The sequence below is a fragment of the Uloborus diversus genome, chromosome 7, assembly GCF_026930045.1.
Source record: "Uloborus diversus isolate 005 chromosome 7, Udiv.v.3.1, whole genome shotgun sequence".
NCBI lineage: Eukaryota > Metazoa > Arthropoda > Arachnida > Araneae > Uloboridae > Uloborus > Uloborus diversus.
Genome location: NC_072737.1, coordinates 17,751,255 through 17,778,283, shown reverse-complemented (window position 1 = coordinate 17,778,283; position 27,029 = coordinate 17,751,255). Strand labels below are relative to the sequence as shown.

Genomic DNA, 27,029 nt, shown 5'->3' with positions numbered 1-27,029 from the left:
AGCGATCGGCGTCAAAATTGAACCAAAGCCTGTTTACATATGGATTCACATATATTCCAAATTTCAACCAGAACGTAGCATTACTTCTTGAGATAGGGCACTCACAATGGAAAAAAAGAACGGGTGATTGCGCTACCCCCCCCCTTTTTAGCTGTTGACACAAAAATAAAATCAGTTCTTATACCCACTAAGGGCTACTTGCCGATAAATTTTTCTTTCATTCCGTTCATTATTTCTTGAGATACAGCAGTCGCAATTGACGACAAAAAAAACGTTCTATAGCTCAACCCCCGTTTGAGTTATTGACACCAAAATTGAATCAGCACCTGTTCCTGTTAATACCAACATATGGACCAAATTTTGTTTGATTCCGCCTGTTACTTCCTGAGGAATAGCAAGCACGCGTAACTCGAAAAACGTCCCATTGCTCCACCCCCCTTGGAGGAATTCGCGCCAAAAACCAATGGGCACAAGTTCACATAGGGGCACATATGTGTACTAAATTTCGTTCGATTTCATGCGGTAGTTTTTGTTGTAGAGCGGCCACAAAAAACTGGTCACACACAGACGTGACACACATACACACACACACAGACAGACAGACATTTTCCAAAAATGGTCGAAATGTACTCAGCACACCTCAAAATGTTCGAATCCGTCAAAATTCGAAATTCGAAAATTTGCACGAATCCAATACTTTCTTCTATATATTAGATATAGAAGAAAGTAAAAAGGCAAGAAATGTGTCATTTCTGTCTGACCTGTAAAGCCCTTCTGCCCAGCCCTTTGATTGGAAGCTTGTTTTATGAATTTCCACAAAGAATAAAATATTTTGTTTCTTGAATCTGAATTAATTTTCATGATACTTTTTGTTTATTTTTAAATAAATTTTCTGTTTGAGCAAGTCAGCATTGATTTTTTGTTCTTTTCCCAGAAGCCATCTATTGATATTATTACTTATACTAGAAAGTCGCCCGTCAAGGTGTGACGGCTGAAAATTGCTTTTACCTTTGAATGGAGCCATTGCCTGTTTGGTGATAGTTTGATAGTTAAAATTGTAACCCTTACTCCAGTGGATGAACCCTAAACTCCAGTAGGTAGCGTTCACTGTGGACCATTTTTTTGTTTCTTCATTCCCCTGAAATTACAGTCTTACCAGCAAAGCAGTTAAGTTACCGGATCGAGTTCAGCCTTGTCACAATAAAGTATTTCCCTGGCATGTTAAACATTACCAAAACACATTATCAAATTATCATGTTGTGGTGCGAGTTTCATTGTTGAAACACACGGGTTACTCGATCGTTGGCTATTATTTGTATGAGGATGCTCAGAGTTCAATCGTAGCTGCACAAAAGTGGCAAGTAAACAATACGAGATAACTTCGAGTTGCCATCCTGGAAAAGAAAGCAATCTGCAAGTTATCTCATAGTTGGCAGTCAAAGTGTTAAACTACACTGTATCAGTGACGTATCCACAGAGGGGGCTAAGGGGTTTAAGCCCCCCCCCACAATCAGATGAAATTTAGAAATGGCCATAATCTCCTTCAAGAGATCAAAGAGATGGCCTAAAATTGCATCTTTTGGCCTTTAATTTTGGGTATTTTACAAAATATTTGAAAATTACTCTTCTTAAAATACGGCTGCTCTAAAACTATTTTTCCCAACAACTGACTTTTTTTTTCCCCAGGGGAGTTGACTTCTTCCTTTTCAAAAATAATATTTGTTGCAGCTTTCTTCATTCAGTGTTTTTTCTTAATTTGAGCATAATTAAATTGGTGTGTGTCATGTATGATTTAGGAAACTGATTTTGTAGTTTGATAGATAGAGAGAGAATGCACTGAGAACAGGAGAGCATAGTTTTATTCTTCCCTGAAATTTTATAAAGTTGGTATAATATGCTGAATTCTGCTGTAAATTCAGTTTCATTGCGTTGGCGTTGAGAAAGAGAAAAAAAGCACAGATAATCCACAGCGGCGTATAATCTGCACTTCATTAATTTTAAACTTTTTCTACAGATAATATGCAGGAAAATAAGGTATTTATTTTTGTAAAAATACTTAAAATTTTAAACAAATAAGTAGTTTTTGTCGATTTGTTTACAAAATCAAATATTTTTATAAAATGTTCAAGTAAAAAACAGGTTAGCTCATGGTTTATCATATCTACATGAACTTTTTCACTATAAATTGAAAATAATAATAATGATTATGTGATTGATATTGGGCAAAAAATAGTGGTTAATGCAGTTTTCTTCAGCTGGTGAAAAGTAAGCGTGAAATATATGTTATTGTAAAAAAAAAAAAATTAAATTATTTTAACACATTTTCCCCCACCTTTTCCATATTTTAATATAAATTAAGGCTGAACTAGGCGAAATAATTATTTGCAGAAAATGTCCCTGTTAGGATTTGTGTTTGCAGAAAGCTTTTCATTTTATCCTGCCTGCAAGAAGGCAAAAGCAGTGGTGAACTCGAGCAAGGGTGCATCTCCCTACTTTATAACTTTTAAATGAGTATCCCTCTTCCCTATCCCCAAGGTTTTCACATGAGTATCACCCTACTTTTTGATTTCATCAACTTATGCTCATATTTGTGAGCGACTCCTTACCTTTACAACTGTGACTTTGCCACTGGTTCTACTTTAATCAATAGACGTAAGCAAGGGTGCACTCATAAATTGTCCAGTTATAAAATACATATGTACAAAAGCAATGACAAGCAACAGGCTCTGAACACAGCTAGGCTGATTCTAGTCGATTTATTATTCCCCAGTGAAGAGCAAGGATATCTATGGTTACCAATAACCGCTGCTTTCGGCAAACTATTCCAAATACTCACGTTTCTGTTGAAACAGTCATTTTTCCACTTCAAGATTAGCTTTTTGAACTCTTTCCAAAGAGGGAACGAGATTAAAATGTTGTTTGAATACTTTTCTGTCATAAGTTTGGCGACTTGTTTACAAATGTATAGCACCCAAGAATTTAGAAATTTTAGTAGTCAAAAAATAAATGGCATGTAGTGGTGTAATTCCAAGAGGAAAGTTCTGTTTGATTTTACGTTGCATATCAATGTTTTAGGGCTGAACAATGTAGGAATTTCTACATCGTGATGCATCGCTAACCTTATATTGCAGCGTTACGATGCATTACAATTTTTTTTTTAAAACAAGAGCTTTACTTATAACTGCTTGAATGAATTTTACAAACTATATTCAAGATGAAAAAAATATAAACACTACCAACACATTCTAGCACCAGCAAGAAATAGTGAAAAGAAGCAAAAAGAAAAAAGTGCAAGATAATAAATATTATAGATGGAGATTACAATGAACCTATTTTTTCAATGCAGAAAGATGTGACCTTATAGAAGCAATCTCATCTTCTTGCATTAAAAAATTAAAACTTGAAGCCCCAAAATTCGTGCATGCAATCTTTGTTGCCAGTTTGTGATTTAAGTATTGCGTTTTTTTTTTTTTTTTGTTATGTTTCGATGAGTGGTTATATGATAAATTTGGTTCATCAATATATTTTTCATTAAGAGCTTTTAAAAAAATTTGCATTCCCCACACGTTTTGGGAAAAGTGAAGGTTTTTGTTCGCTTATGAAAGTTCTATACAGAGATGCCCTAAACTTAAATGTTTAGGGTGGGGCAATTTTTTAATTTGCTCTGAGTTTTATCAAATGAAAAAATATGAGCATGAACACAAGTATTTAATGAGAAGAGGCATTAGGCATCTTTAAAAAAAAACTTGATTGTGCAGTCTCCAAATTTTCCAAATCATCAGAAAAAATTGTCGACTTAGAATGTTTTTGGTTTAACCATCAGGTGCGCCCCCGTTTCCACCAACCTTTTGAAACAATTAAAAAGAAGAGATGGAAACGACAGCAATCAAAAACTGGTGTATGTACATAGGTACTTGGATTTGTAGTCGGTGCAGTATTGATGCATCAGTTTACAGAAAAATTTTAAACCGGTTTAACAATGGATGTACACTGTTTTTTTTGGGATGCATCGGCCAGAAAAAATTTTGTTCTTTCTCGTCATGGACTGTTATGAGCGAAATTTTGGGTTTATTACTGTAAAAATGATGGAATTTGGTGTCTTTTTTTTTTGAAGTCTGCTTTTAAAATTAAAGCTTGTTATCTAAAGTGACCTGTGCATGGGATTGTTTGAATGTAAATTTTCTGACATTTTTTGCACCTGAAGGAGTAACAGGTCTTTACTTGGGAATTATTAGATGCTGAAACTAATTGTTATCACCCAGCAATTAAGCGATCCATATGGTAACTAAGTAAAGTTTACTTGCCATGCATCTGTTATTTTATTGTGATTAGTTTTTCATTATTAATTTCATGTTTCCATTCTCTGTGTCAAAATGATCCTGAACTCATGTTTCAATTTCACATTCTAACAATTAATAGGAAAAGTTTCGATCCTTTTGTGCAAATGAACATTTTAAAATATTGTTCATAATGAAACTGAACTATTGTATTCTGCTTTGTTTCTACGGAACAGAAGTAGCCCGGTCAAAATAGACCAAATAAAAGTGAAAGTTGGTACAAACCTTAAGAACATCATTATACATGAAATGTCAAAAGTCCTCATCGATCCCGGTGGAGCTAAAACTTATATTCAAGGTCAAAGGTCAAAAAATAAATTTTTCATATTTTTTTCTTAAACGATAATTGTTACCGGAAAAAAATGAAAGTTACAAAGTTTGAGAAATATAGCAATTGTGTCCAAACAAGTGGAGATTCCGAGGATGGGTCATGGGGGTCATACCCTCCACCCTAAAGCTATAAAATATAGCTTAAAATGGCATTAGAGACATAATTAAAAAAAATTCCCCGTAAACCCTTTATTTGCACTCAAATTTGGTACTTTCACTATGAATTAACACAAATATAGTTATGGACATCACTAAAGTGAAGTGTCAGAAGTCCCCATCACTCCCGGTGGGGGGCTAAAAATTTTATTCAAGGTCAAAGGTCAAAATTGATTTTTTACAAATATCTTAAACGTTTGTTTGAACGTGTTCGGGTTCAAATAAAGGATACAAAAATTGAAAATTGGATAATTATGCGCAAACAGGAGGGGATTCAGTGGATTGGTCAAGGAGTCATACGCCCCTCTCCTTAAAGCGGTAAAATAAAGCCTAAAGCTGCAGTTCAGGGACTCAAATTTTTAAAACTTCGCCCTAACATCCCAATTTTTGTCCAAATATTGCACTTTGACTATGAAATTAACATACAAATAATTGGACATCATTATCAATGAAATTTCAAAAGTTCTGAACGAATCCCAATGGAGCTAAACGTTTTATTCAAGGTCGAAGCTCAGAAAATCAATTTTTCACAAATATCTCTTAAACAGCAAGTCTTAAAAATTGAGGATACAAAATTTGAAAACTATGTAATTACAAACAAGCTAAGATTTAAAGGCTATGCCTTGGTAGTCTTACCCCCCTCTCCCCCGTAAGTGACAAAATATAGCCCAAAACTGCATTTTGATGACATATATTTCGTTGACCTTAAAAATTCTATTTGTGCCCGAAAATTATTTTGATCCCTTTCTGATAACGAATCTTTTCAGAACCTGGATCTGCCATTGGTATTAAAAAAGTCCGATAATTGTCCCCCCCCTCCCCCATAAATTATACCATTCATTAGGTACATGAGGTATCGCTGTTTTTGAAACTTGGAAAATGTACTGATACAAGCTCATTTTCATTCTTTCGAGTGACCTCAAGACACTACACTTGACCGCTATGCCTATCTCCTCTTAGGATTCACACTCCCCCTCCTTACTGAAAAGATCAAATTACATTCAGGGGAGAGTGGACGCACTTAGATTCCTTTGTATGAGCAAAGTCAGTTGCACAAGTGCTCCTATTAACAGAGAGTAATTTTTTGTAGTGGACAGCTGAGTTTATTGGTATTGTTTTGATATGAATACGAACTCTTAACAAATAATTCTTTAAAGATGTTCCAAGATTGCTTCATTTGCAGTAAATCTTTGACTGAAGGCGAAATTGTTACTGTTGAACGCGGACTAAAATCTTTAATTGATTCAAATAGTGCGAGGAATGATGGGTTTGTTGAGTACTTGAAAGACAAACAGTCTGTGGCAGTCCATGTACACTAGGGTGTTCAAAAGTACATGTAAAAAATAGGTTCCTCCTAGATAATAGGACACCCCTCAATATTTTAGAATTGTGGATAGTAATATACCTACTTGAAGAATTTTTACCTTCTTACTTAAACTGAAAGAGGGTGCTCAACCCCCTCCCCCAAACATCATTAGTATGGGGAGGGGGGATCGAAAAGAATACATTGAACTGAAAAAACAATGCTACATATTATAATATACACTAGTAAAATGCATATACATTGCAATAAAATAATTATCAAAAAACAGCTGGGGAAACTAAATGTTTCTAAATGTAGTATTTTCTATGCTATGTTAAATGAATGTGTCATTGAGCACCGTTTTAAAATTTGAGTAATAAACTAACAGTTTGATGGGGATTTTTGATATTTCACTTATAATGATGTATTTAAGGTCTGTAAAAATATTTTGCTTTCTGCCAATATTTGCAATTTTTGGAAAAAATTTTTTGTTTCTTTTGACCTTTGGCCTTTCATAAGATGTTTAGATCAAGTGGGACTAATTTAAATTTTTTGTATCTTATTTATAATGATGTATTTAAGGTCTGTGCCCATTTTTAGCATCTTCCGAATTTTTTCATAAAAAAAAATAAAATAATTTGGACCTTTGACCTTGAATAAAATTTTTAGCTCCACCGGGATCGATGAGGACTTTTGACGTTTCACTTGTAATGAAGTTCTTAAGGTCTGTACCAATTTTCAGCTCTATGCGAATTTTTCTGAACTCGAATGTCTATTTTGACCGGGCTAAAGAGTTTAGTTGAAAAACGTAAACGTATTAGAATGAAATAAACTTCAAATTTTCTTCTGTTTTATCTTCTCCTTTACTTCAAACAATTAAAAAAAAAATGATATTGTAATGTTAGAGGTGCCTACCTGGGAGGGGGGACAGTGTGACAGGGGCCTGGGAGGGGGGGGGGTTTCAGTAGCGTAGACTGCGCCACTGAAATTTTTGGGGGTGGGGATTGAGGAGTATTTTTTTCTTTTGTGCGGGGTCTTTCTCTTGGGGGGGGGGGGCACAACTAGTAATGCAGATGTAAGGAAGTTATGTAATTTTCAATGCTTAAGCAAAAGCTGAATGGATATAACATTGATGACATGGAAAAGAGATAAATATTAACTTAAAAACGGGAAAGCATGATGTTGGTGTATTTTGTACATCTTCTGGATTTAGCTCCTGGATACTCTGTCATTGCAAATGAATACAAACTGTGTATACTTTATGAAAACTGTCATAAGTAATGTATAAAATAATAAACCATAAATACAAGGGCCATTATTGTGTAAGTTTTGTTCTTTTTTTGTTTTATCATTTACAGTCGAACCTCGATATAAGGTCACCCCTCGGGACTTCACGAAACTGACCTTATAAGCGGGTTGACCTTATAACCAATTCATATATATTCATTGATAAATAAACATTTAATTCATTAAATCATTTCAAAATTTAATAGGTTCAAAATTATTTAGTTAATTAGGTTATTATAGTTAAATTGATTTGAACCAAATTAAATTTTTGGAATCAATAAGAAATTTTGAAATGATTTTTTAAAACTTTCATTTAGAGTAAAGCTGCCCCCCAAATATCCCCAAGCAAACAACTGATGTGCAACTTACCTTACTTAAAATTATCATTAATACAGGACTAATGTGTTTTTTCTTTAATTTAAACACAATGGTTTCTAATTATTTTCTGAAAATTTCTTCAGCTTCTCATGACTGGTAAAAGAGTGCAATAAGTATACGCTGAGTGCCCACATTATAGGTTCATATTTTAGTGTCACTGTCGTAATGCTCACTTGCTACTGCATTCTGTGCACTACATGCTACGTTAATAGGAAAAACGACGTTTCACTTTTTAAGGATCATATATCGTGGTGAATTCTTGGAAGTGAACCTGTTAGACACTGAAATCATTGAAAGAAATATGACAAAAGTGACCTTATAAGCGATTAATGTATTATGACCGGACCATATATCCCATAATACATGGCATAGAATTCCTATTCAGTGAGCCAGGACTTTAAAGAAAAGTGACCTTATATGCGGGTTGACCTTATAAGCGGGTGACCCTATATCGAGGTCTGACTGTATAGTGACGCACCATTTATACGTTTCTCTTTTATACATTTTTATCAATTACACGTTTTTTTAAATTGGTCCCTGCAGAGTTTAATACACATTAACATAGACCTATTATACGTTTTTTCATTTATATGCTTTTTTCATATGGTCCCTTCAAAAACGTATAAACGGTGCTTCACTGTATATCTCAAAATGAAATCTTCCCTGGGAGGACCTTCATTTGAAATAATGATACTTATATCAGATTTGAATGATATTTTTTGTTTAGTTGATCAAATTATTCTTAAATGGAACCTTTGAACTTTCTAATAAGTGAAATGATTATTGAATAAAATATTTGTACACTAGTTTTTTTTTTTTTTTCCTGATTTCAAAATGTGATTTCAGGAAAAAACATTTCAACAGTCTTTTTTTTTTAAATACATTTTGTAGTGGCTTGTTGTCTGAATTGGGATTCTTGATAAGGTCTTTTTAATGTACAAATTTCAAGAAGTGGTGTCATTTATTTCTCCTCTTTTTTTACATTGGAAAAAATTGCTCTTATTTGTGATCTTGTTTCTTTTACAAAGAAGCTTCTATAACTAGAAAGTCGCCCGTCAAGGTATGACGGATGAAAATTGCTTCTACATTTGAATGAAGCCATTGCCTGTTTGGTGATATTTTGATAGATGAAATTGTAACACTAACTCCAGTGGATAGCGTTCAGTTTCAACCACTTTTTTTTCTTCATTCTCCTAAAATGACACAGTCTTACCAGTAAAACAGTTAAGTTACCAGATCGAGTTCAGCCTTGTCACGATAAAGCCTTTCCCTGTATGTTAAACATTACCAGGTTACTTGATCATTAGCTATTATATATAAGAGGATGGACTTGCTTTGAGAAATATGAATCCTTTTGCTATGTGTGTGTAATTTTTTTTAAACCCTAGAACTACAAGCCCATTTTTTCAAAACCTGTAAACTACAAGATGGAGTAAATATTTACCACATGGGTTTTTGCTTGCAAAATCCTTCTGAAAGCTGTAATCAGACTCATAAATACATAAGTTTTATTGTTTTTTTATGTTGAAGAGAATGGTGAGGAACAAATTCAATTTTATCTAGGTTTAGTTTGTGAAAATATGATTTGAATAGCTAAAAAGACTGAAAACCTGTTTAAAAGTGCTTCAAGCAGTTTACCTTGGTTTGTTATTCTAGGGTTAACGAATACTGCCGTGCTAAGCACAAAAGCCGTATCGAAACTGAGTTGAGATCACTAAGTGGTTCTTTGTCACACATTTCACCTAAATATGTTTTATAGGTCAATAAAAAAAATATTTTTTAAAAATTCAAAAAAAAATTTGCATTTGAATCAAATACATGGACACGCAAAAACTTCAAACAGAAACTTCTCTTTTGAACTCTGCTACAAATAAGACTTTTCGCTTAGTACAGCAGAATACATATTGAGTATTTTACCGTGGAAGAATATGAAATGATTTCACTTCACTCTCCGGGGGCCCATTGTACCTATCACTAAGTGATTTAACCAGTTTAGGACCCCCCCAGCTTTATTTTAAACATTCAACATATACATTTCAAAATATAACATATAACAATGCACACACATACAAACAAACAAGATCACAGATAATTACAGTACATATTGACAAACAGACATAGAAGCACAAAACAATTCGAAAAAACCATGCTATAAAACATGATGCTGAGAAGATAGTAGAGTAGTCGATGGGTACATAGCAGGCGAGTTCGCCGTTACAAAAGTACATTTGATTATTACATCGTGAGTAGTGTTGTATAGTAATACATAATGCACTAAAACTGAATGCGCAAGTAATATACAAGTTATAAAAGTAATACAGTATAAGACCAATAAATGCCACCACAACCGTCCACCACCAAGCAGCATTCAAATGTGATAAGGAGTGATTTCGGATGTGGAATGCTGGTGAAGTTGTCATTTCAGCGCCGTGGCAATCGTGTGTAAAAAGTAAAATACCCGGAACTGAGCGATCGCGACAGATAATGATAAAAATAGTTGGAATTGTACCGAGCTAGCGAAATTGCCGTTACAGGCGTACATTTGTTTATGTTGTGGTGGTTAGTGAGAAGAGAAAGGCATATGTATAAGAATTGAAAGGGATACGCAGTGGATGTACATAACACAGGTGGGTTAACTATGGAACCTTTCACACTGCACTGCATCTGGAACATAGTTTGGAGAATTGTTGTGTACAGGGCTGACGACATCGTCGTTACATACATACTTCTGTATGAAATGATTTGTCCCTCGCAGCTATAATGAGTTGATTTGCCCGTAAGCTTGTTGATTCCCGTTTCCCCGTTCCAGGCATACGAACTCTCGACACTGACTGGCACGCAGGTCATGCTGTTGGTGGCGAGCGAGACTGGGCACGTCTACACATTTGCAACGAGAAAGCTTCAGCCCATGATCACGAGCGAATCGGGCAAAGCTCTCATCCAGACGTGTCTTAACTCGCCAGACCCACCACCAGGGCCTGGCACCTCTGGACTGGACCAAAGAATGAGCGCCACGGGCTTCGAGGAGACGGATCTCACCTACAGTGTTGCAGACGACTCTGACAAGGTGAGGATTTGTATGATTTTAAAAGTTCTTTTTTTGTTTGATCTTGTTCAGGCATGGCATAGCTGCCAACTCTCTGGATTTATTCAGGGGACTCCCGAATTTTGATGCCTTCTCCCGCACCACCTTTTAAAGGAAATATCTTCCAAATTTTCAGCAAAAAAAAAACTCCCCAAAAGGGAGAATTTTTAATGATTAGAAGTTCCAAAAATCCCTATGATAATATATGATCATGAAATACACCGCCAGCTCAGTCAATTCCAGCTGAGCACAGTTTCGTGCAGGTTTCGTGCTTATTAGCACTCATCAGCCCAGCATAGGAGGAACTGAGCTTTAGTGGGAAAACCTCTTAAGGAAGCCAAGAGTGCCAAACAAACTGGTAGCTAATACAGAATTAGCAATTGGCCAGACGAGTGACCGATGCAATAGTTCAGTTCAACTCAAATATTGAAGGCAAGGCAGGTAGGCAAGCTTACTGAAGGAAGGCAGGCTTACTGAATATGATCATGATCTGAAAAATGAAACCTTTTCACACATGAGTATACAATTTGACTCTGACGGATTTCTGAATGCCAACTTTTAGGTAGGAATTTCAAGGGTTAAGCCTGTAGAGGCTTAATTTAAGCTACCCATACTTGAATTTTCAACATACCTTTTATACTGAAACCTTTTGTTGCTAAATTTATTAATGCAAAATCTCCTTATATATTTGCATTTACGCCTCCTTAATTTTCATCTTTCATTGTTGGCAGCTATGGCATGGCTCTATGGAGCTATTAGGGCTAAAAATGAGAGGCTGTATTTCGGAATTAAATATTTTATTTTGACACCTGGAACCCTAAATCTGGTTCCACCAATTTCTTATTATTTCCATTTAGTGATATTTTTACAGTCTCGCATGTATTTGGCTTATTAATAGGACCATCCAGATTTTTCATTTCGATGCCTGGCAACTTTATACCAAGCATGTAATTATTCTTTCTGAATTTAAAGTCAAAATTCTAAATCTGAGTTTTAGGGGTTTAAGACAGACCTGAAATTTAGTACAAGGTTGCATTTATGTTGGAACTTAGAATAGTGTTTGTGTTCTCCCAAAGCATTTACATTTTTTTGTGCATTGCAATGGAAACATTTCCATTTGTATGTTGGTGTTCTGCCTGGAAATGCAGATCTGTCTGGAATGGTGGTGTTTAGAACAATTGACGACTTGACGTAAAATAGGAAAGTTAAAAAGTTAAATATCACATTATCATGCTGGTAACACATGACATGTGTTATGTAAATTTGCAACTTATTTTATGTCTTGTAAGAAAAATTCTTGCAGCTCATAGAAAGTTTGAGTGAATTAAAAAGAGGAGCTTTTTGTTCCTAATATTAAATACGATAATGGGCATTTTAAACATGCACTGCTGTTTGAAATCCCTTTCTCTCAAAATTCTTGCTTTTTTTTTTGTCGGACTAAAGATTGAAATATTACTTTTTAAAATACTATAGGTATTTACTTATAAATGGATAAATCATAAAATGCATAAAGCATGTTTTAGTGGTTTAGTATCATATAGTATTCAGAAAAGAGGCATTACGTTGGCTTGAATTTTCAAGTATTAGGTACTGAGACCTCTCGTGTACTGCTATATGATTTGTATTCATCTCATTTGTGGGAGAACTTCTATTCATCCCAACCAAGGAGATATGAAAATTACATTAACTGTGGCTCATACAGGGGTGCCCACCAAGGGGGGGGGGGCATGGCACAGACTACCCATTGAAATTTTTAGGGTCGAAATGGTATCAGGCGCAGTCAAAATACATGTTTTGGTTGCTTAAAACAGCGCACATAAATACGCACTGATATGGTGAAAAACTAAAGTCGTAATTCTTTTAGACGCAATTAAAGCGTAAATTTAGGTTGAAATATGAGTAATAAATTTTGCATGAAGAAAATATTTCCTTTTCTTTGCACAAGGAAGGAAAACGTGTCCCTCCTTTGTCGCCGAAATAGTGTCAATTTTCAATCTGGAAGAATTTTCCGGATAATGTGAGGTGACATGAGCCCCAATTAACTCGGATTTTCAAGACTACGTGTACTGTATCAGCAATATCTCAGGGGAAAAAATTAGAAGATTCTGAGGATGAGCGAAGTAAAATGGCACGCTCTTTCTGACTGAAGTATTTTTAACTATATTTTTGTATGAATGATACTTTATTTACAGGAAAAATTTACAAAACTGAAAACATAGAAATTGATAAAAGATCAAATTACAACTAGAAAATATAGGGTGATGTGTAGAAAATTGAGCAAAATTTCTCTGTTTTACAAAAGGTGGTTCAAATACTGCATTCTTTGTGATTTTATTCTTGAGAATAACATTTTGTGTAAGTATGGGCGGTAACTTACTGAATAAACATTTTGTGTTCTCCTCTCTCTGCTGCAGAAGTACTTTAAGTACTTTTGCAGCCAGTAAGTTAAAGCAATTTTTATTTTCTTTGTAAGCATACAAGAATTATGAACAAAATTCATCAACTTATCTTATTGGTATTTAACATTTAACTGGTTATCGCTACTCATATCTCGTTTGTGTTTTCCTTGAACATGACTCTTACTTGTAGGACCTTTTAGTGAACATACTTAAGTCGCTGTATAATTTTTATTTTGAAACAGGGCTAAATTTTTATTGATATGTTGACGGATGCAATATATATTTTTGCACACACATAGTTCTCTGATATGTAAGGGAACAAGCCAGAATTTTCTCTTGTGGGATCGGGAATATTTTTATAATAAGCAATCTTTCCTTACGTGTAATATATAAATCTAATAACACACTACCATCGCCTATATGGCTAAAAACCAAGGGCTTTGTGATTGATTCTCACATGCTGCATCCCTGACTTGTGTGTATACTTTGTTTTCTTAGATTTTGTTGTTTTTTCAACCTGCATTTGAGTCCTTTCATTATGTTAATTATTTTCATTCTGCGTACTATAGTGTGTCATATAAAATTGTGTTTTTGTGATCCTTCAAGGTGATGTGTTCTTGGTCAGAGTCGTTTGAGCTTATTCTAGGTTTTAGTGGAAGCTGCTCATGCGATATGTCTTTTACAGAATTATCTTGTTTGAAAATAATGATGATTGTATATCAAAGTGATAGTAATGTCATTGAATTTAAAATGTTTCATCTCATGTGTGTCTATTTGGTTTAAATTCTGTTGACAATTTGAGCTTTATGACTCTTTTTAACATTGGTTTTGCTGCTGCTTAAAACAAGCTTTTGAATTTGCTAATTGTTTGAACGATGAGGAAATATTTTGAAAAGTCTGTCACTTTATTGATTGCTTGTCACATTGTACAAATGAGTACACCATACTCATTCAAGATCTCCATATTCCCACCCTTCAGCGAACTTTCCAGAAAACTTGCCAAGAGGTTCTTTGAAAGAATCCCCTTTTCAAAGCAAATTGCTTGGACAGCCTTTCTGTTTATGACCTTGCACTTCTGGCTCACTATTGTCACCCCCACACCTTGTTGATTTAAGGTGCACAATTCTCCTTCACGATTAACCTTCAAAGGGCTGCTGGTTATATATATAAGGATCTTGTCCTGGCTAGGACTAACTAACATTACAAACTGCTGTGTTTAGCTTAATTTGATATCCTATGGGTTTATATCTTTTCATTCAATGCTCTAGAATTTGTTTTTCAAAAAACTGCGAAAGCACCTGGATTTTCCTTGTAGAAAAAAAACAAGATATTACTTCTCTTTTAATTGATTTCTTTTGATATTGCTCCATACCCCCGCATTTTCTTAATTTCTTTCAATTTTTACTTTCTTCTATTTCTAATATATAGAAGAAAGTATTGGATTCGTGCAAATTTTCGAATTTCGAAGGATTTGCACGTTTTGAGGTGTGCTGAGTCCATTTCGACCATTTTTGGAAAATGTCTGTCTGTGTGTGTGTGTGTCACATGTGTGTGACCAGTTTTTTGTGGCCGCTCTACTGCAAAAAACTACCGCATGATATCAAACAAAATTTGGTACACATATGTGCCCTATGTGAACTTATGCCCATTGATTTTCGGTGCAAATTCCCCAAGGGGGGTGGAGCAATGGGACATTTCTTGAGTTGTGCGCGTCTGCTATTTCCCAAGAAGTAACTGGCGGAATCAAACAAAATTTGGTCCATATGTTGCCCTAGCAGGTACAGGAGCTGATTCAATTTTGGTGTCAATAGCTCAAACGGGTGTTGAGCTATCGAACATTTTTTGTCATTGATTGTGACTGTTGTATCTCAAGAAATAATGAACAGAATAAAACAAAAATTTATGACAAGTAGCCTTTAGAGGGTATAGGAGCTGATTCTATTTTGGTGTCAACAGCTGGAAAGGGGGTGGCACAATAGAACGTTCCTTTTTTTTTCCATTGTGAGTGCCATATCTCAAGAAGTAATGCTACCTTCTGGATGAAATTTGGAATAAATGTGAATCCACAATGTAAACAGGCGTTGATTCAGTTTTGGCGCCAATCACTCCATGGGGGGCTGATTTATTTATTTATATTATTATTCTTAAAACTCACCCCAGCTCAGCATTGGATAAAAAAGTGCTCGTGTGTTATTCCACCCAATGAGATGATTTGAGGGGTACAAGGCCACACCTCTTATATTCCCAAGGTGCAGACATATAGATTTTGTCCCATGATTTTTTCTGCCGTGAAAATGTTAATCCATTTTGTAATCTAGAACATGAACAAGAAATTTTGAAAATTATGTGAAAATCCTGTAATTGTTCAAACAGCCCTTTGATGGTTGCATACTTTTGTTGATGAAATTCCTTCCTGTCCCCATAGCTAATTCCATATTTAATTTTTTGTAGCAAGCCAAACTTCGTATCATGTCGTCTTTCACTTCTGGCTACTTTGTCTGAGGCCGCTCTCATTGTGGTTGAACTTTTTGCCCCATTTAGCAATATAGGTCCTACAGTACCTTTTTATTATTTCAGCACACTCAGTTAAAGAGGTTTTACAGTCATGAAAGATTTTGGTTTCCAATTTCCCTGGAAATTATTTTTTGGTGATTAAAAAGTCATAGACTTTTTTTTCCATTTCTTTCTAGTCTCGGGCTGCAGTAGAGGCACTGCCTTCTGCAGACCTATGCATTGCCCCGGTATAGCATTCACTCTTTCACATAGCACCACTATCTGGGGAGGCCATTGCCAAGAGAATTTTGATGTCTAATTTCCCTACTAGGTGGAGGCACTTAGGCTCTATGCAATGCGAAACTGCACTAAGAATTGGATTTTAATAAAAGATACTCCATGCCAAACGAGTGATCTTTTAGTTTAAAACTTGAGGGATCTTTTACATGCCGCATAATTGTACGACATGGACACTGCCAATTTTCTGCATCTTGAAAATCCACATACTGGAGCCAGGTTTGTTCCTGCCCCTTTGGTCGGTAAAGGCCTGTGTCTTAACCACTGCACCACTCTGTCAGCTAAGTCAGATAAATACAAAGAAGTAATGTATAATGTCATCATATCAATTTTTCATTTCGTTTTCTTCCAATCATTTTCCCCATTTTGAAGATTTCCTTCCATCATTACTCATACAGGGTGGAGCGCAGGAACTTCCTTTTTTGAAAATGAAAAAAAAAAAAAATTACATACCTTCATTCTTTATTATCTTTTTCCTATCATACATTAATGGGAGATTATGCTTCACACTATTTTGAAAACAATATCTTGTAAGTGTTGCCCAATTTTTTGTCAATACACTGGTTCAGTTGAACTCTGAAGTTTTGGTCAACTCTTTGGATCACATCGATGGATATATTGGCAGTTTCGGCTCGGACGGGGCTCTTCAGGTCCTCCAGGGTTCGTGGATGATTGTTATAAACCTGCAACTTCAGACAACCTCACAGGAAATAGTCACAAGGGAAATATAAACTTCTTTTTTTCCCCCAAGTACAGAAATGAGTTACTGTTTCTTATTTTGGCAGGGAGCAGTGCCCCCTGTTGCTTTTCTGCCTTTTTAAAGCAGGATTCTTGCTTTTTTAAACCCCTTTCTACCTTTTTGAAGTGCTCTGGATCATTTATCAGCTGCTGTTACTGCTACTCTTGTACTTCCATTCTCAACTCTATATGTGGTCTATTTCAGGTTATCTGGTCAACATTGTCCCTTTTCCTATCATAAACAATCCTTCTTTTATGCCTTTAGGAAGATTGTTTTTGTGTTAATGAACGCTGTAAGGGTGTTTCTGTTATCAGGATTTTTCATGAAACATCCATGTTTGCTATCTCTGAGATACTTTGCAAGGATCTTTTTGGAAATCGTGGGCTCTTTTAGAGAGAGAGACATGCTCTCTTCAAAATATTTCTTGCAATGGTAAGGACTAACTCACCAGTTTGTGCTCATAGTTAGAACTTCCTGAGAAGCAACAAAGCTGTTTGCAATTAGAAGTTTTATTTTTAACTTTTGATACTCGCATGGTTTTGCCCATAGAAAAAAATTAAAAGGTCATTTGGTTCGCTTGTATATTTATAAAATTGGATGATGAATTTCTCGCCAATTTGCTATGTTTATTTGCTCGTCCACGTTATGGTAATTTGTTCGTCCACGTTATAATAATTTGCTCGTCCATGTTATGATAATTTCCTCGGTAAATTTTTCTTAAAATTGGAATATAAAAAGAACAAAATCTAATTTTCGAAAAATCACTTTGAGGTGCACACCTCCATGCTACAAACTGAAGTTTGTACCAAATTTCATGAAAATCAGCCAGTCTAGGAGCTATGTGCGCCACAGAGATCCAGAAATACTTTCAGCTTTATTATTAGTACAGATGTTTGCTGTGTACTTTTTTGTTGAAGTACATATTCTAGTTACCAGTATACATTGGTAAATTTTAAAACCAAACTTTATACTATAATAAAATTATGACTCTGCTTATTTTATGCACTTGTAACTGTTCTTAGCATTCTCCAAACTGTCACTCTAATTAGTTGCAGCAACTGTTCACACATGTGCATCAGAGCTACAGTATTTCCAGTAGTTTATTTAAAAAATACATTTTATAGCAATTAAGGCAATTTCATATTTATTTTCTGCCGTGTGCAGGTCAACGGCAGTATCTGTGGAAATGAGTTTTCGAGATATTTGAAGAAAGGCATTTTGGATTCAATATTAACAATAGAGAAATGCTGAAATTATACCTCTTTTTTACACTTTTTTTTCAGCAGAAACGAAATAAACAAGCTTGTACAGCAAAGCTGAAAGGTAAAATAGATGATAAATGTGCAAAAAAATGTAAAGTGAAAAATGCCCTTTACCTGCCCATGGCAGTTTTATGCTGATTCTGAGTGATTTTAAATCATGCAAAATCCAGTGTTTGTCATCATGGGGAGGTTTTGCTACTCATACACACAAATATAGTCATCAGTTAAATAATTCTTATGGCCTTAACTAAAGTGTGAAATAAGTTTTTTTGTATTTTCCCTGTACAACTCAAGTCGAGTAAAAATTCAAAGGCCCTGCACGGCAGGCAGATCTTTTGAGCTCAGCTCGCAAAAAACTATGTAGTCATAAAGTATGGTCGATTGGGGATAAGATTTTTCAGCGGCATCGTGGGCTGCAGCACTTGTAACTCAGGTGCTCAAAATAACCAATCATTCGCGTTTTCCTGGCTGTCTTTGCGCTTTATATTTTGCTGCTTCAATAACCTTGCTGTTTTATTAAATGATAAGACCTTGATCATTTGTAGAGCATTTCTTTTTGTGATTATATGGATTATTTTTATCAGCAAAAAAAAAAAATTTTTTAAAGGGTCGCCCTTGCGGTAGACTACAGACTTAAACGTTGCTTGATTGTCAATGAATAAAAAGATGTCTTCTCAGAGAAAAGTTTATAGGGACATTTATGCAAAACATGACTGGTTAGTGAAAAAGATGTCCTGTTTTGTTTTCCTTGCTTGCTCTGTATTGGAGACTGCTTGAACCAAGATTGGAGTGACAGATTTAGGGCACTTGACTCAAAAACTAAAAAAACATGAAAGTTCTGAAAAGCAAATTAGAAAAGTCTATTGATTTGGCTATGCATGGAGCAATCATCAGTATCGGTTTTCAGTTAAATGAAGGTTATAAAGTTGCATCTAACTAAGCACAATGAAAAAATTTAAAGAAATTGAGAACTTCTAAAGCTAATTGATTGCTTGAATTTTTTTGGAGGCTTTGAATTACCATTGCGTGGCCATGACAGGAGTACAGGGTCAGCTATCCCTGTAGTGCTCTGAGTGCTATTTAAGTTTGCCAGTAAGCTTGATGATAATTTAAAAGCTTATTTTGAAACGGGCACCGTGTGTAACCTCCTGCTCCCGTGAATATGCCGGGCTGGGGTTTCAATCTTCATTTCTCGATCCCTTGATGTTGCTGTGCTGGGGTGTGCAATATTAATGAGACGAAACGATTAAAATCAATTCATTTCTTTTGCCTGCATCCGTGATACATTTTATTTCTCTTTTTATACACTAGATGGCAGCACCAGTCAATTTTAAACGTTATTGCGGATTTTAAATGTGATTGCAGAGATGCAGGAAGGAATTTTGGTACTACTGTCCAGATTGTGACGTTGGCCTCTGTATCTCATGCTTTGAAATTTACCACACAAGAAAAATTTACCTATCTTGACTTATGTTTCACAAAAGATTAATAAAATTCTTTTTTAATGTTTAAAAGACTTATTTCTTAAATTTTTGCTGCTTGCTTGGGCTTGCTTGTTGACTTTCGATAAAATTTTAAATTTTTTTAAAAATTTCAATCTAAAAAATATTGAAAAAGAAAAATTGAATGCACATGTTGTTCATACACTTATTTTTATATAATTTTTTTAAATAAAAAAATAGACACTTTTATGACCGTTTTCTTGAAAATTATTCAATTGTTAAGGGAAACTCGAAGACCATTAAGAATTAATTAGTTGACTATGTCAGAAGTTGCTCAAGCCGATATAATCAATAAAACTGTTTGTGCAAAATTTCTTATGAAAGCTGATTATACTGCTAATGTTACTGGGGAGAAAAAAACCCCTCAAGAAGTGGCATTCTGCTACAAAAACAAAGGTGAAGTACGTGAAAGATTTTTAGAGTTTCATATCCTGTAATCAGGTTATTGGAATATGCTTTGAAACAGTTGAATGTCATTTTAAAATGTAAAATTGAAAAACTTATTGACCAAACTTTTAATGGTGTAGCTGTAATGAGTGAAGAAATAGAAACCAAAAAGTATAATTAAGACTACATACTGTCACAAACTTTGTTAATGGTTATTATTTTCATGTTTTCATGTGCTTAATTTGTTGTAATTTTGCCAAATTTGGCATTCTTGTACTTCTTGAAAGTTAACATGAATGTTGACTTGGCTTGTATGCACCATTTAACATTGCGTTTATTGGCAAGAAATTAAAGAGATATCGCCAAATTCACATTACATTGGCGACTTATATTTGGCGAGGAATCGCTAAATGTTGCCAACCGTGGCAACATTTCGATTGTCAACGTGAAAGTAGTACTTCAAAGCAAAAATGGAACATCTTTGTAACATCTAGAATATTTTTGAATGGAAAATAGTAGAATGTTCCTGAATAGAAAATGCTAGAATGTTCTTTCAACGCTATATAAGAGAAGCAACTCCGTATTGAAAAGGTCTAGTTTTGACAGTCAGCTGTGTGTTGGAGAGCTTGTTGTAGCTCTGTTATTGCAAAACCCAATGCTCTGTGACTTTAACTTATTTTTTGCACCATGTGGATACCTGTTTACTGTTATGTTTGCAATGTTGAACGATATTTGCCTAATTGCTGTGTTTTTACAAGGACAAAGTTGGCATTTAAAACATTTCTTGAACTGTGCTGGACTACTAGAAATACTACTATAATGTTTACTATAATCACTTTTATGCACATCAATTAAATAAATACAAAAGTGACGACCAGCAACAGGCTCTGGGGCCCAGCTAGGCTGGTCCTAGTCAATTTACAATCCCCAGTGAAGATCAATGACCCTCTTACAACTACCTACTTCCTTGCTCATTACCACCTCTTCCGGTAAGCTATTCCAAGGTTTCACTACCCTGCTAAAATAATAATTTTTCCTAATATCCGTGTTAGCCTGAGATTTAAATAGCTTAAAACAGTGACCCCTTGTCCTGTTTTCAGTGCTAAACTTTAGTCCCGTAACATCTTTCATTTTAATAAATTTAAACAACTGAATCATGTCCCCTTGGTCTCTTCTTTGCTCAAGACTGTACATTTTTAGCATTCTGAGCCTGGTCTCATAGTCTAAATAAGAAAGTCCATTTATTATCCTTGTAGCCCGCCTTTGAACCCTTTCTAATACATTAATATCTTTCTTAAGATAAAGAGACCAAAATTGAACAGCATACTCCAAATGAGGTCTTTCCAAACTTCTATATAAGGGCAGAAGTTCTTTAGATTTGTTTGAAATAAGTCTATCCATAAACCCAAGCATCTTATTGACTTTGTTACTAGCTATGCTGCATTGTTAACTAAACTTTAAATCCTGACTTATTAAGATGCCCAGGTCAGTAACTTTTTCGCTAGGTGATGAAAAAAAAAGCTGTATCTCAGAATCAACAAGTGAATGTTTTGTTGAAACCAATGCTTAGCTGCTCTAGATTTGGTGTGCAAATAATTCCTAAAGGTTCCAACACAGGGTAGAATGAATCGTGTATGAAAATATTACTGAGCTGAAAAAATGCTTTTGAAGTTCTACAAATGTCTTAAGTGCTGTTCTACAGTTCAAGCAGCTTCAAGACTTTGGCGTTTTATTTTTTAATGACCTATACTTTCTCTTTTTGCTTTTGTTTTTCACTGTATAATGTCATATGTGACTTAACTCGTATGACACAAGAAGAGCATACCTTGTATGATCACTAAACAGCTCCAAAAATATAGCATTAATTTTTTGATTCTTGAAATACAATACTAACTTAGAAGCTTTTAATCATCAAATTTCAGTTAACAAAAGAATAAGAAAATCTCATTTATAGAAATACTCAAAGGAACATTTGTTATATCCGAAAAATCTGAATTACTGTAGAAAACATGTTTGTTTGTCCCAGAAGCTGAATCTTATCGTGCTAAGTGATTTTTACTTCCTTTTACATAAAAGGAAGTATTGTATTCGCGAAAAAAATTTTCACCCAAAATTCGGCGTTAATTTCCATTTTGCTCACCCCCAAATGAATGTTTTTTTTTCAACCCGACCACACGTGGATATGTGCCTAGGAACGTACAGACACCTGAATATCTGTTTTGACGATCCCCGAGTTAATTACAACGAGTTTTCTCGTGACGTATGTGTATGTGTGTCGCATAACTCAAGAACGGAATGCCCTGGAAAGTTGAAATTTGGTACGTAGACTCATAGAGGGGGTCTAGTTGTGCACCTTTCTTTTTGGTTGCATTCGTATGTTCCGAAGGGGGTCTTTTGCCCCTTTTTGGGAGGAAATCATTGTTAATTTTGATGTAAACTCAAGTGGTGTTATAATTTGGCGGACACTTGGCGATATATCGCCAGTCTTTTGGTCGCCAAGTTTTGTCGCCAACTTGGTGACAAATTTGGCGAATTTTAAATCTGATTTCAATGAGGCCACTGTTGGTGATATTTAGAGAGTAAATTATTGAATCACATTAAAATTGCCAATAATGAGAAAATAACAATTGGCAACAAATTTGGCGCCTTTTTTAAATTTTATTTTTAATCGGGTTTTAATTTGGCCACAGTTGGTGATATTTAAGGAGTAAACTTTTGAATCATATTAAAAGTGCCAATAGTGAGAAAATAACATTAAATTGGAATAAAAGAAAGTCATGTGATGTACACATCAGCTCGTTAAGCTTGTGTTTTGCTGTATTTAAGACTGAAAATAGATTTGTGTAAATTCAAAATGTATGTTATTTCACTTTTTATTCAAATGAACGGAGATGAAGTTTAGTAAATACTCAAGCACTCACTCAAAAATTTTTTTAACTTCCAACTGTGATGAAATCAGATAAGAAAGACTTAACATTTAAATGTTCGATATCTTTATCAGACTCGTCGTTTTTATGTAGAAGTCATTTCTTTACTTCCTGTAGTACGGATTAATTTTGTAAAAGAAGGCTGTCTTTTCAGAGTACAAACACGACATTAATTACATTTTTTAAGCATACAAGAAGAATTATTATTCTGAAGAAGATGGGAAGAAGTTCATCTGTTGCGACAGAGAAAAATAAATATTGCTATCTGATGCTTCTGAAAATCTTGATAATTTAGTTATTCATTATATTTATGATAACTTTCTTGACTAGAAAGAAATAGCATGAACAATGCGCAATATTAAATTAAGGTGAGAAAGAAGCAAATTATATCAAACATACAAACATAAGCTTCATAAATAAAAACTCTTGACTTAAACAACGTTCTGTTAAGGGAAAGGCACGGCTTTAAAGTTTAAAATTTATTTCCTAAGGCAAGTATCAAAAACAATTGCCTAGTTAATTTGCAGTTGATGAGTCTTGTTACATAAAGACTTTTGTTACGCCGTGTAAATTTTGTTCTGAAAGTGTATAATTTCTAAAACTAATATTTGGATTGGCTTTTAATGAATTCAAACACTTTATGAGAAAAATGTTAACAATTTCAGTAATATTTTCAATGCAATAATTATTTTTAAAAGTAAACATTTTAATTACAACAGTGCCCGCTTAGTCGAATATCGGTTGAATGAATATCCCGATTAATGTAACGCATTTTCAATTCACCAAACGGTAGATGCCTATTATTACTTCCTTTTACGAAAAAGGAAATATTGTATTCGCAAAAATATTTTTACTCAAGAATCAGCCTTAATTTCCATTTTGCTGTACCCCGAATGAATGTTGAGATTTGTTTTGACTCGACCACACATGGATACATGCCTAGGATTGTACAGACACCCGAAATATCCTAATTTTGACGATCCCCGAGTTAATTACAACGAGTTTCCTCGCGACGTCCGTATGTACGCATGTATGTGTGTATGTATCTCGCATAACTCAAAAAGGGTATGTCCTAGAAAGGTGAAATTTGGTGGGTAGACTCCTAGTGGGATCTAGTTGTGCACCTTCCCTTTTGGTTGCATTCAGATGTTCCTAAGGGGGTCTTTTACACCTTTTTGGGGGGATATCATTGTTAATTTCAATGGTAACTCAAGTGGTGTTATAATTTGTCAAACACTTGGCGATATATTGCCAAGCTTTTGGCCGCCATGTTTTGTTGCCAACTTGCGAAAAAATTGGAGATTTTTTTTTTAAATCTGTTTTAATTCGGCCAATGTTGGTGAATGATATTAAAAGAGTTAAGCACTGAGTCACATTAAAATTGCCAAATAAATCTGTGTAAAACGGTTTTTTTTTTTTGCTTTGGTTCGCAAGAAACTAGGGGTGAAAATATTTAATGTTTCCTTGCTTACTCCAAGGCGCTATTATCATTAAATTGGCGTAAAAGGAAGTCATGTGATGTGCATATCAGTTCGTTTCTTCAAAAATTTGTAGCGTTTTGTTGTAAAAAACTGTATATATCACTTACTGACTTTTCATGTCAAGTTTTCCTTTAACAAGTTTTTCGTTCAGTTTATGTCGTATATCAGCAAGTTACTGTGCCTTTTAAAGTAACTTTCAGTACTAAATGACTTAATATATTCTTTCTTTTTTGATGGTATGAAACCTTTAATTAGATTTTTTCCTTGGTTGAAAGAGCTGTTTTAATTCTACCTTTGTACATTGTGGGAAAAAATGTAAACATTAATTAGGGTTGATCAGTTTGCTTGCAGAGTAGAATTTTTGCCAGGACAATTAAAAAAAAAACTAAGGGAGGGGGAGCACCTGGTTAAAAAATGGCAAAAACTAGGATAATCGGCAGGGCTTAACCAATCTACAAAATAATTTTGCACCTAATAAAAATAAGACTTAAACATTATCTTAATTATGTATTACATCCACATTAATTTGAATAAAAGAATAAAAAAATATTCCTGGAAAAAAAATCTTGAAATAGGTTGAGAAACAGATGATGTTCCAAAACTTGTATTTTTTCTGCAGTGTTGAAAAAATTAATGAATAAAATTAAAATGTGTTCTGATGCAGACATTTCAATTGAAATCGATGAGATTTAACTATGTCTGATATTCTTTTCATTTTATTTATTCCTCGTAAATTTACGAATCTAGCAATTTTTACAAAAACATACTGCCAACCGTAATAATAAAAGTAAGCTTATTGGATGAAATATCACCATTTTCATTTAAAGTAAATGCCGAATTCCGGGTACGCCAATTTTCGCGATAATTGAGCTCGTCAAAATTCGAGCTGAGTTACATTTACCAGAGTTACATTTACTGAATATATTAAAAAACTACGTTAGTTCTCCTTTTTTTTTTTTTTTTTCTGTTTGACGAAAAGTTAAAAAATCTAAATTTTATTTTTATTTTTACTTTAAAAAAAGCAGTATTGTATTCGCGAAAAAATTTTCACTCAAAAATCGACCTTAATTTCCATTTTACTCACCCCCGAATGAATGATGAGGTTTTTTTTGGACTCGACCACACGTGGACAAGTGCCTAAGAACATATAGGAACGCAAAATATCCATTTTGACTAGTCCCGAGTTAATTACAACGAGTTTTCTCGTGACGTCTGTATGTGCGTATGTGCATCGCGTAACTCAAGAACGGTATGTCCTAGAAAGTTGAAATTTGGTACGTAGACTCCTTCCTAGTGGGGTCTAGTTGTGCACCTCCGCTTTTGGTTGCATTCAGGTGTTTCTAAAAGGGTCTTTTGCTCCTTTTTTTTGGGGGGGGGGGGGGAATCATTGTTAATTTTCATGTAAATTCAAGTGGTGTTATAATTTGGTAGACATTTGGCGATATATCGCGAGTCTTTTGGTAGCCAAGTTTTGTCGCCAACTTGGTGACAAATTTGGCGAATTTTAAATCTGATTTCAATGAGGCCACTGTTGGTGATATTTAGAGAGTAAACTATTGAATCACATTAAAATTGCCAGTAATGGGGAAATGACATTAAATTGGAGTAAAAGGAAGTCATGTGATGCACACATCAGCTTGTTACAGAATAAAAACAAAATGCAACGAAAATCGTTTTCGTGAAAACGAACCCTTTTTCGAAACGTGATCGCAAACACGTACCAGTCTCGGCTACGAGTACGAAAATTCTTCATTTCCAATGTTAAGTTTATTTGTTACAATTTATTTTAATTATTTTCAGTGTGTTTATTTCCAACCTACACTGTTTTTTAAATCATCACGTTTTCAAAATGACGTCACGTTGAGCCACCATCTTGAATTTGGCAAATTCAAACCAAAACACGAGAAAGGCGCGTTTCTCCATTGCCAATCTCTGTAAAACTGTCTTTCCGACACTGATTTGCGGTTCGGCAGGGATCGCATTCCGAAGCTTTGCACATAAATGACTTGTCTTCACCTTTTAACAATTACTAATTGAGATATTGTGACCAGGTGGATCTTTGCGACATACGTTGCCTAAATCCAATGTTTAATGGCCATTGTGAATAAAAAAATATTTTAAAATAAATCCTGAATTTAAAAAAAAAAAACCCCTACTGAGTCGCAAGTGTAGAATCAAGAGCGAAAATTGAAAATCCTTTTAAAAGCCTTATATTAAAAGTCAATGTTAAGCATTTTCAATGTCAAGGATTTTATTTGCTGTTAAATAGAAACTGGCTACAGATAAAAATTTTAAATCGTTGCGTTTAATTTCCTTGTCGGCCAACAATGAATTTGGTTATCAATCGCGTGAATAAAGGCTTAGCCGTTATTAAAATGTGCTTTAAAAAACGTTATAATTCGAATTCTATGAAACATGGAAGTTCCAATACATTCTATCCGACGCCGGAAAAAAATCTCTTTATTTTGGTATTAAATTAAATTTTTTAAAACTATGTTTTCACTGCAAAAATCGCGAAAACCCTTTTAGAGGATTTTAATGTCACCCAAAGATGCACATAGCTAAGAACACTCTCGTTCAACTCTCCTTTCGAGCAATTTTTTTTTTTTTTTTTCAAAATCGGTCCATCCGTTTTGGAGCTAGAGTGCCACAGACAGATACACAGT

At 34.6% G+C, this 27,029-nt stretch overlaps 1 protein-coding gene across 1 annotated transcript in view; it reads left to right on the top strand.

The window, feature by feature from the left end:
• Window positions 1-27,029, top strand: part of LOC129225623 (serum response factor-like) — a 104,693-nt gene that overhangs the window by 3,878 nt on the left and 73,786 nt on the right. Inside the window, exon 2 of the mRNA XM_054860089.1 lies at window positions 10,601-10,858. Within this exon, the coding sequence (XP_054716064.1) occupies window positions 10,601-10,858 (258 nt within the window). The remainder of the gene's footprint in view (window positions 1-10,600; window positions 10,859-27,029) is intronic.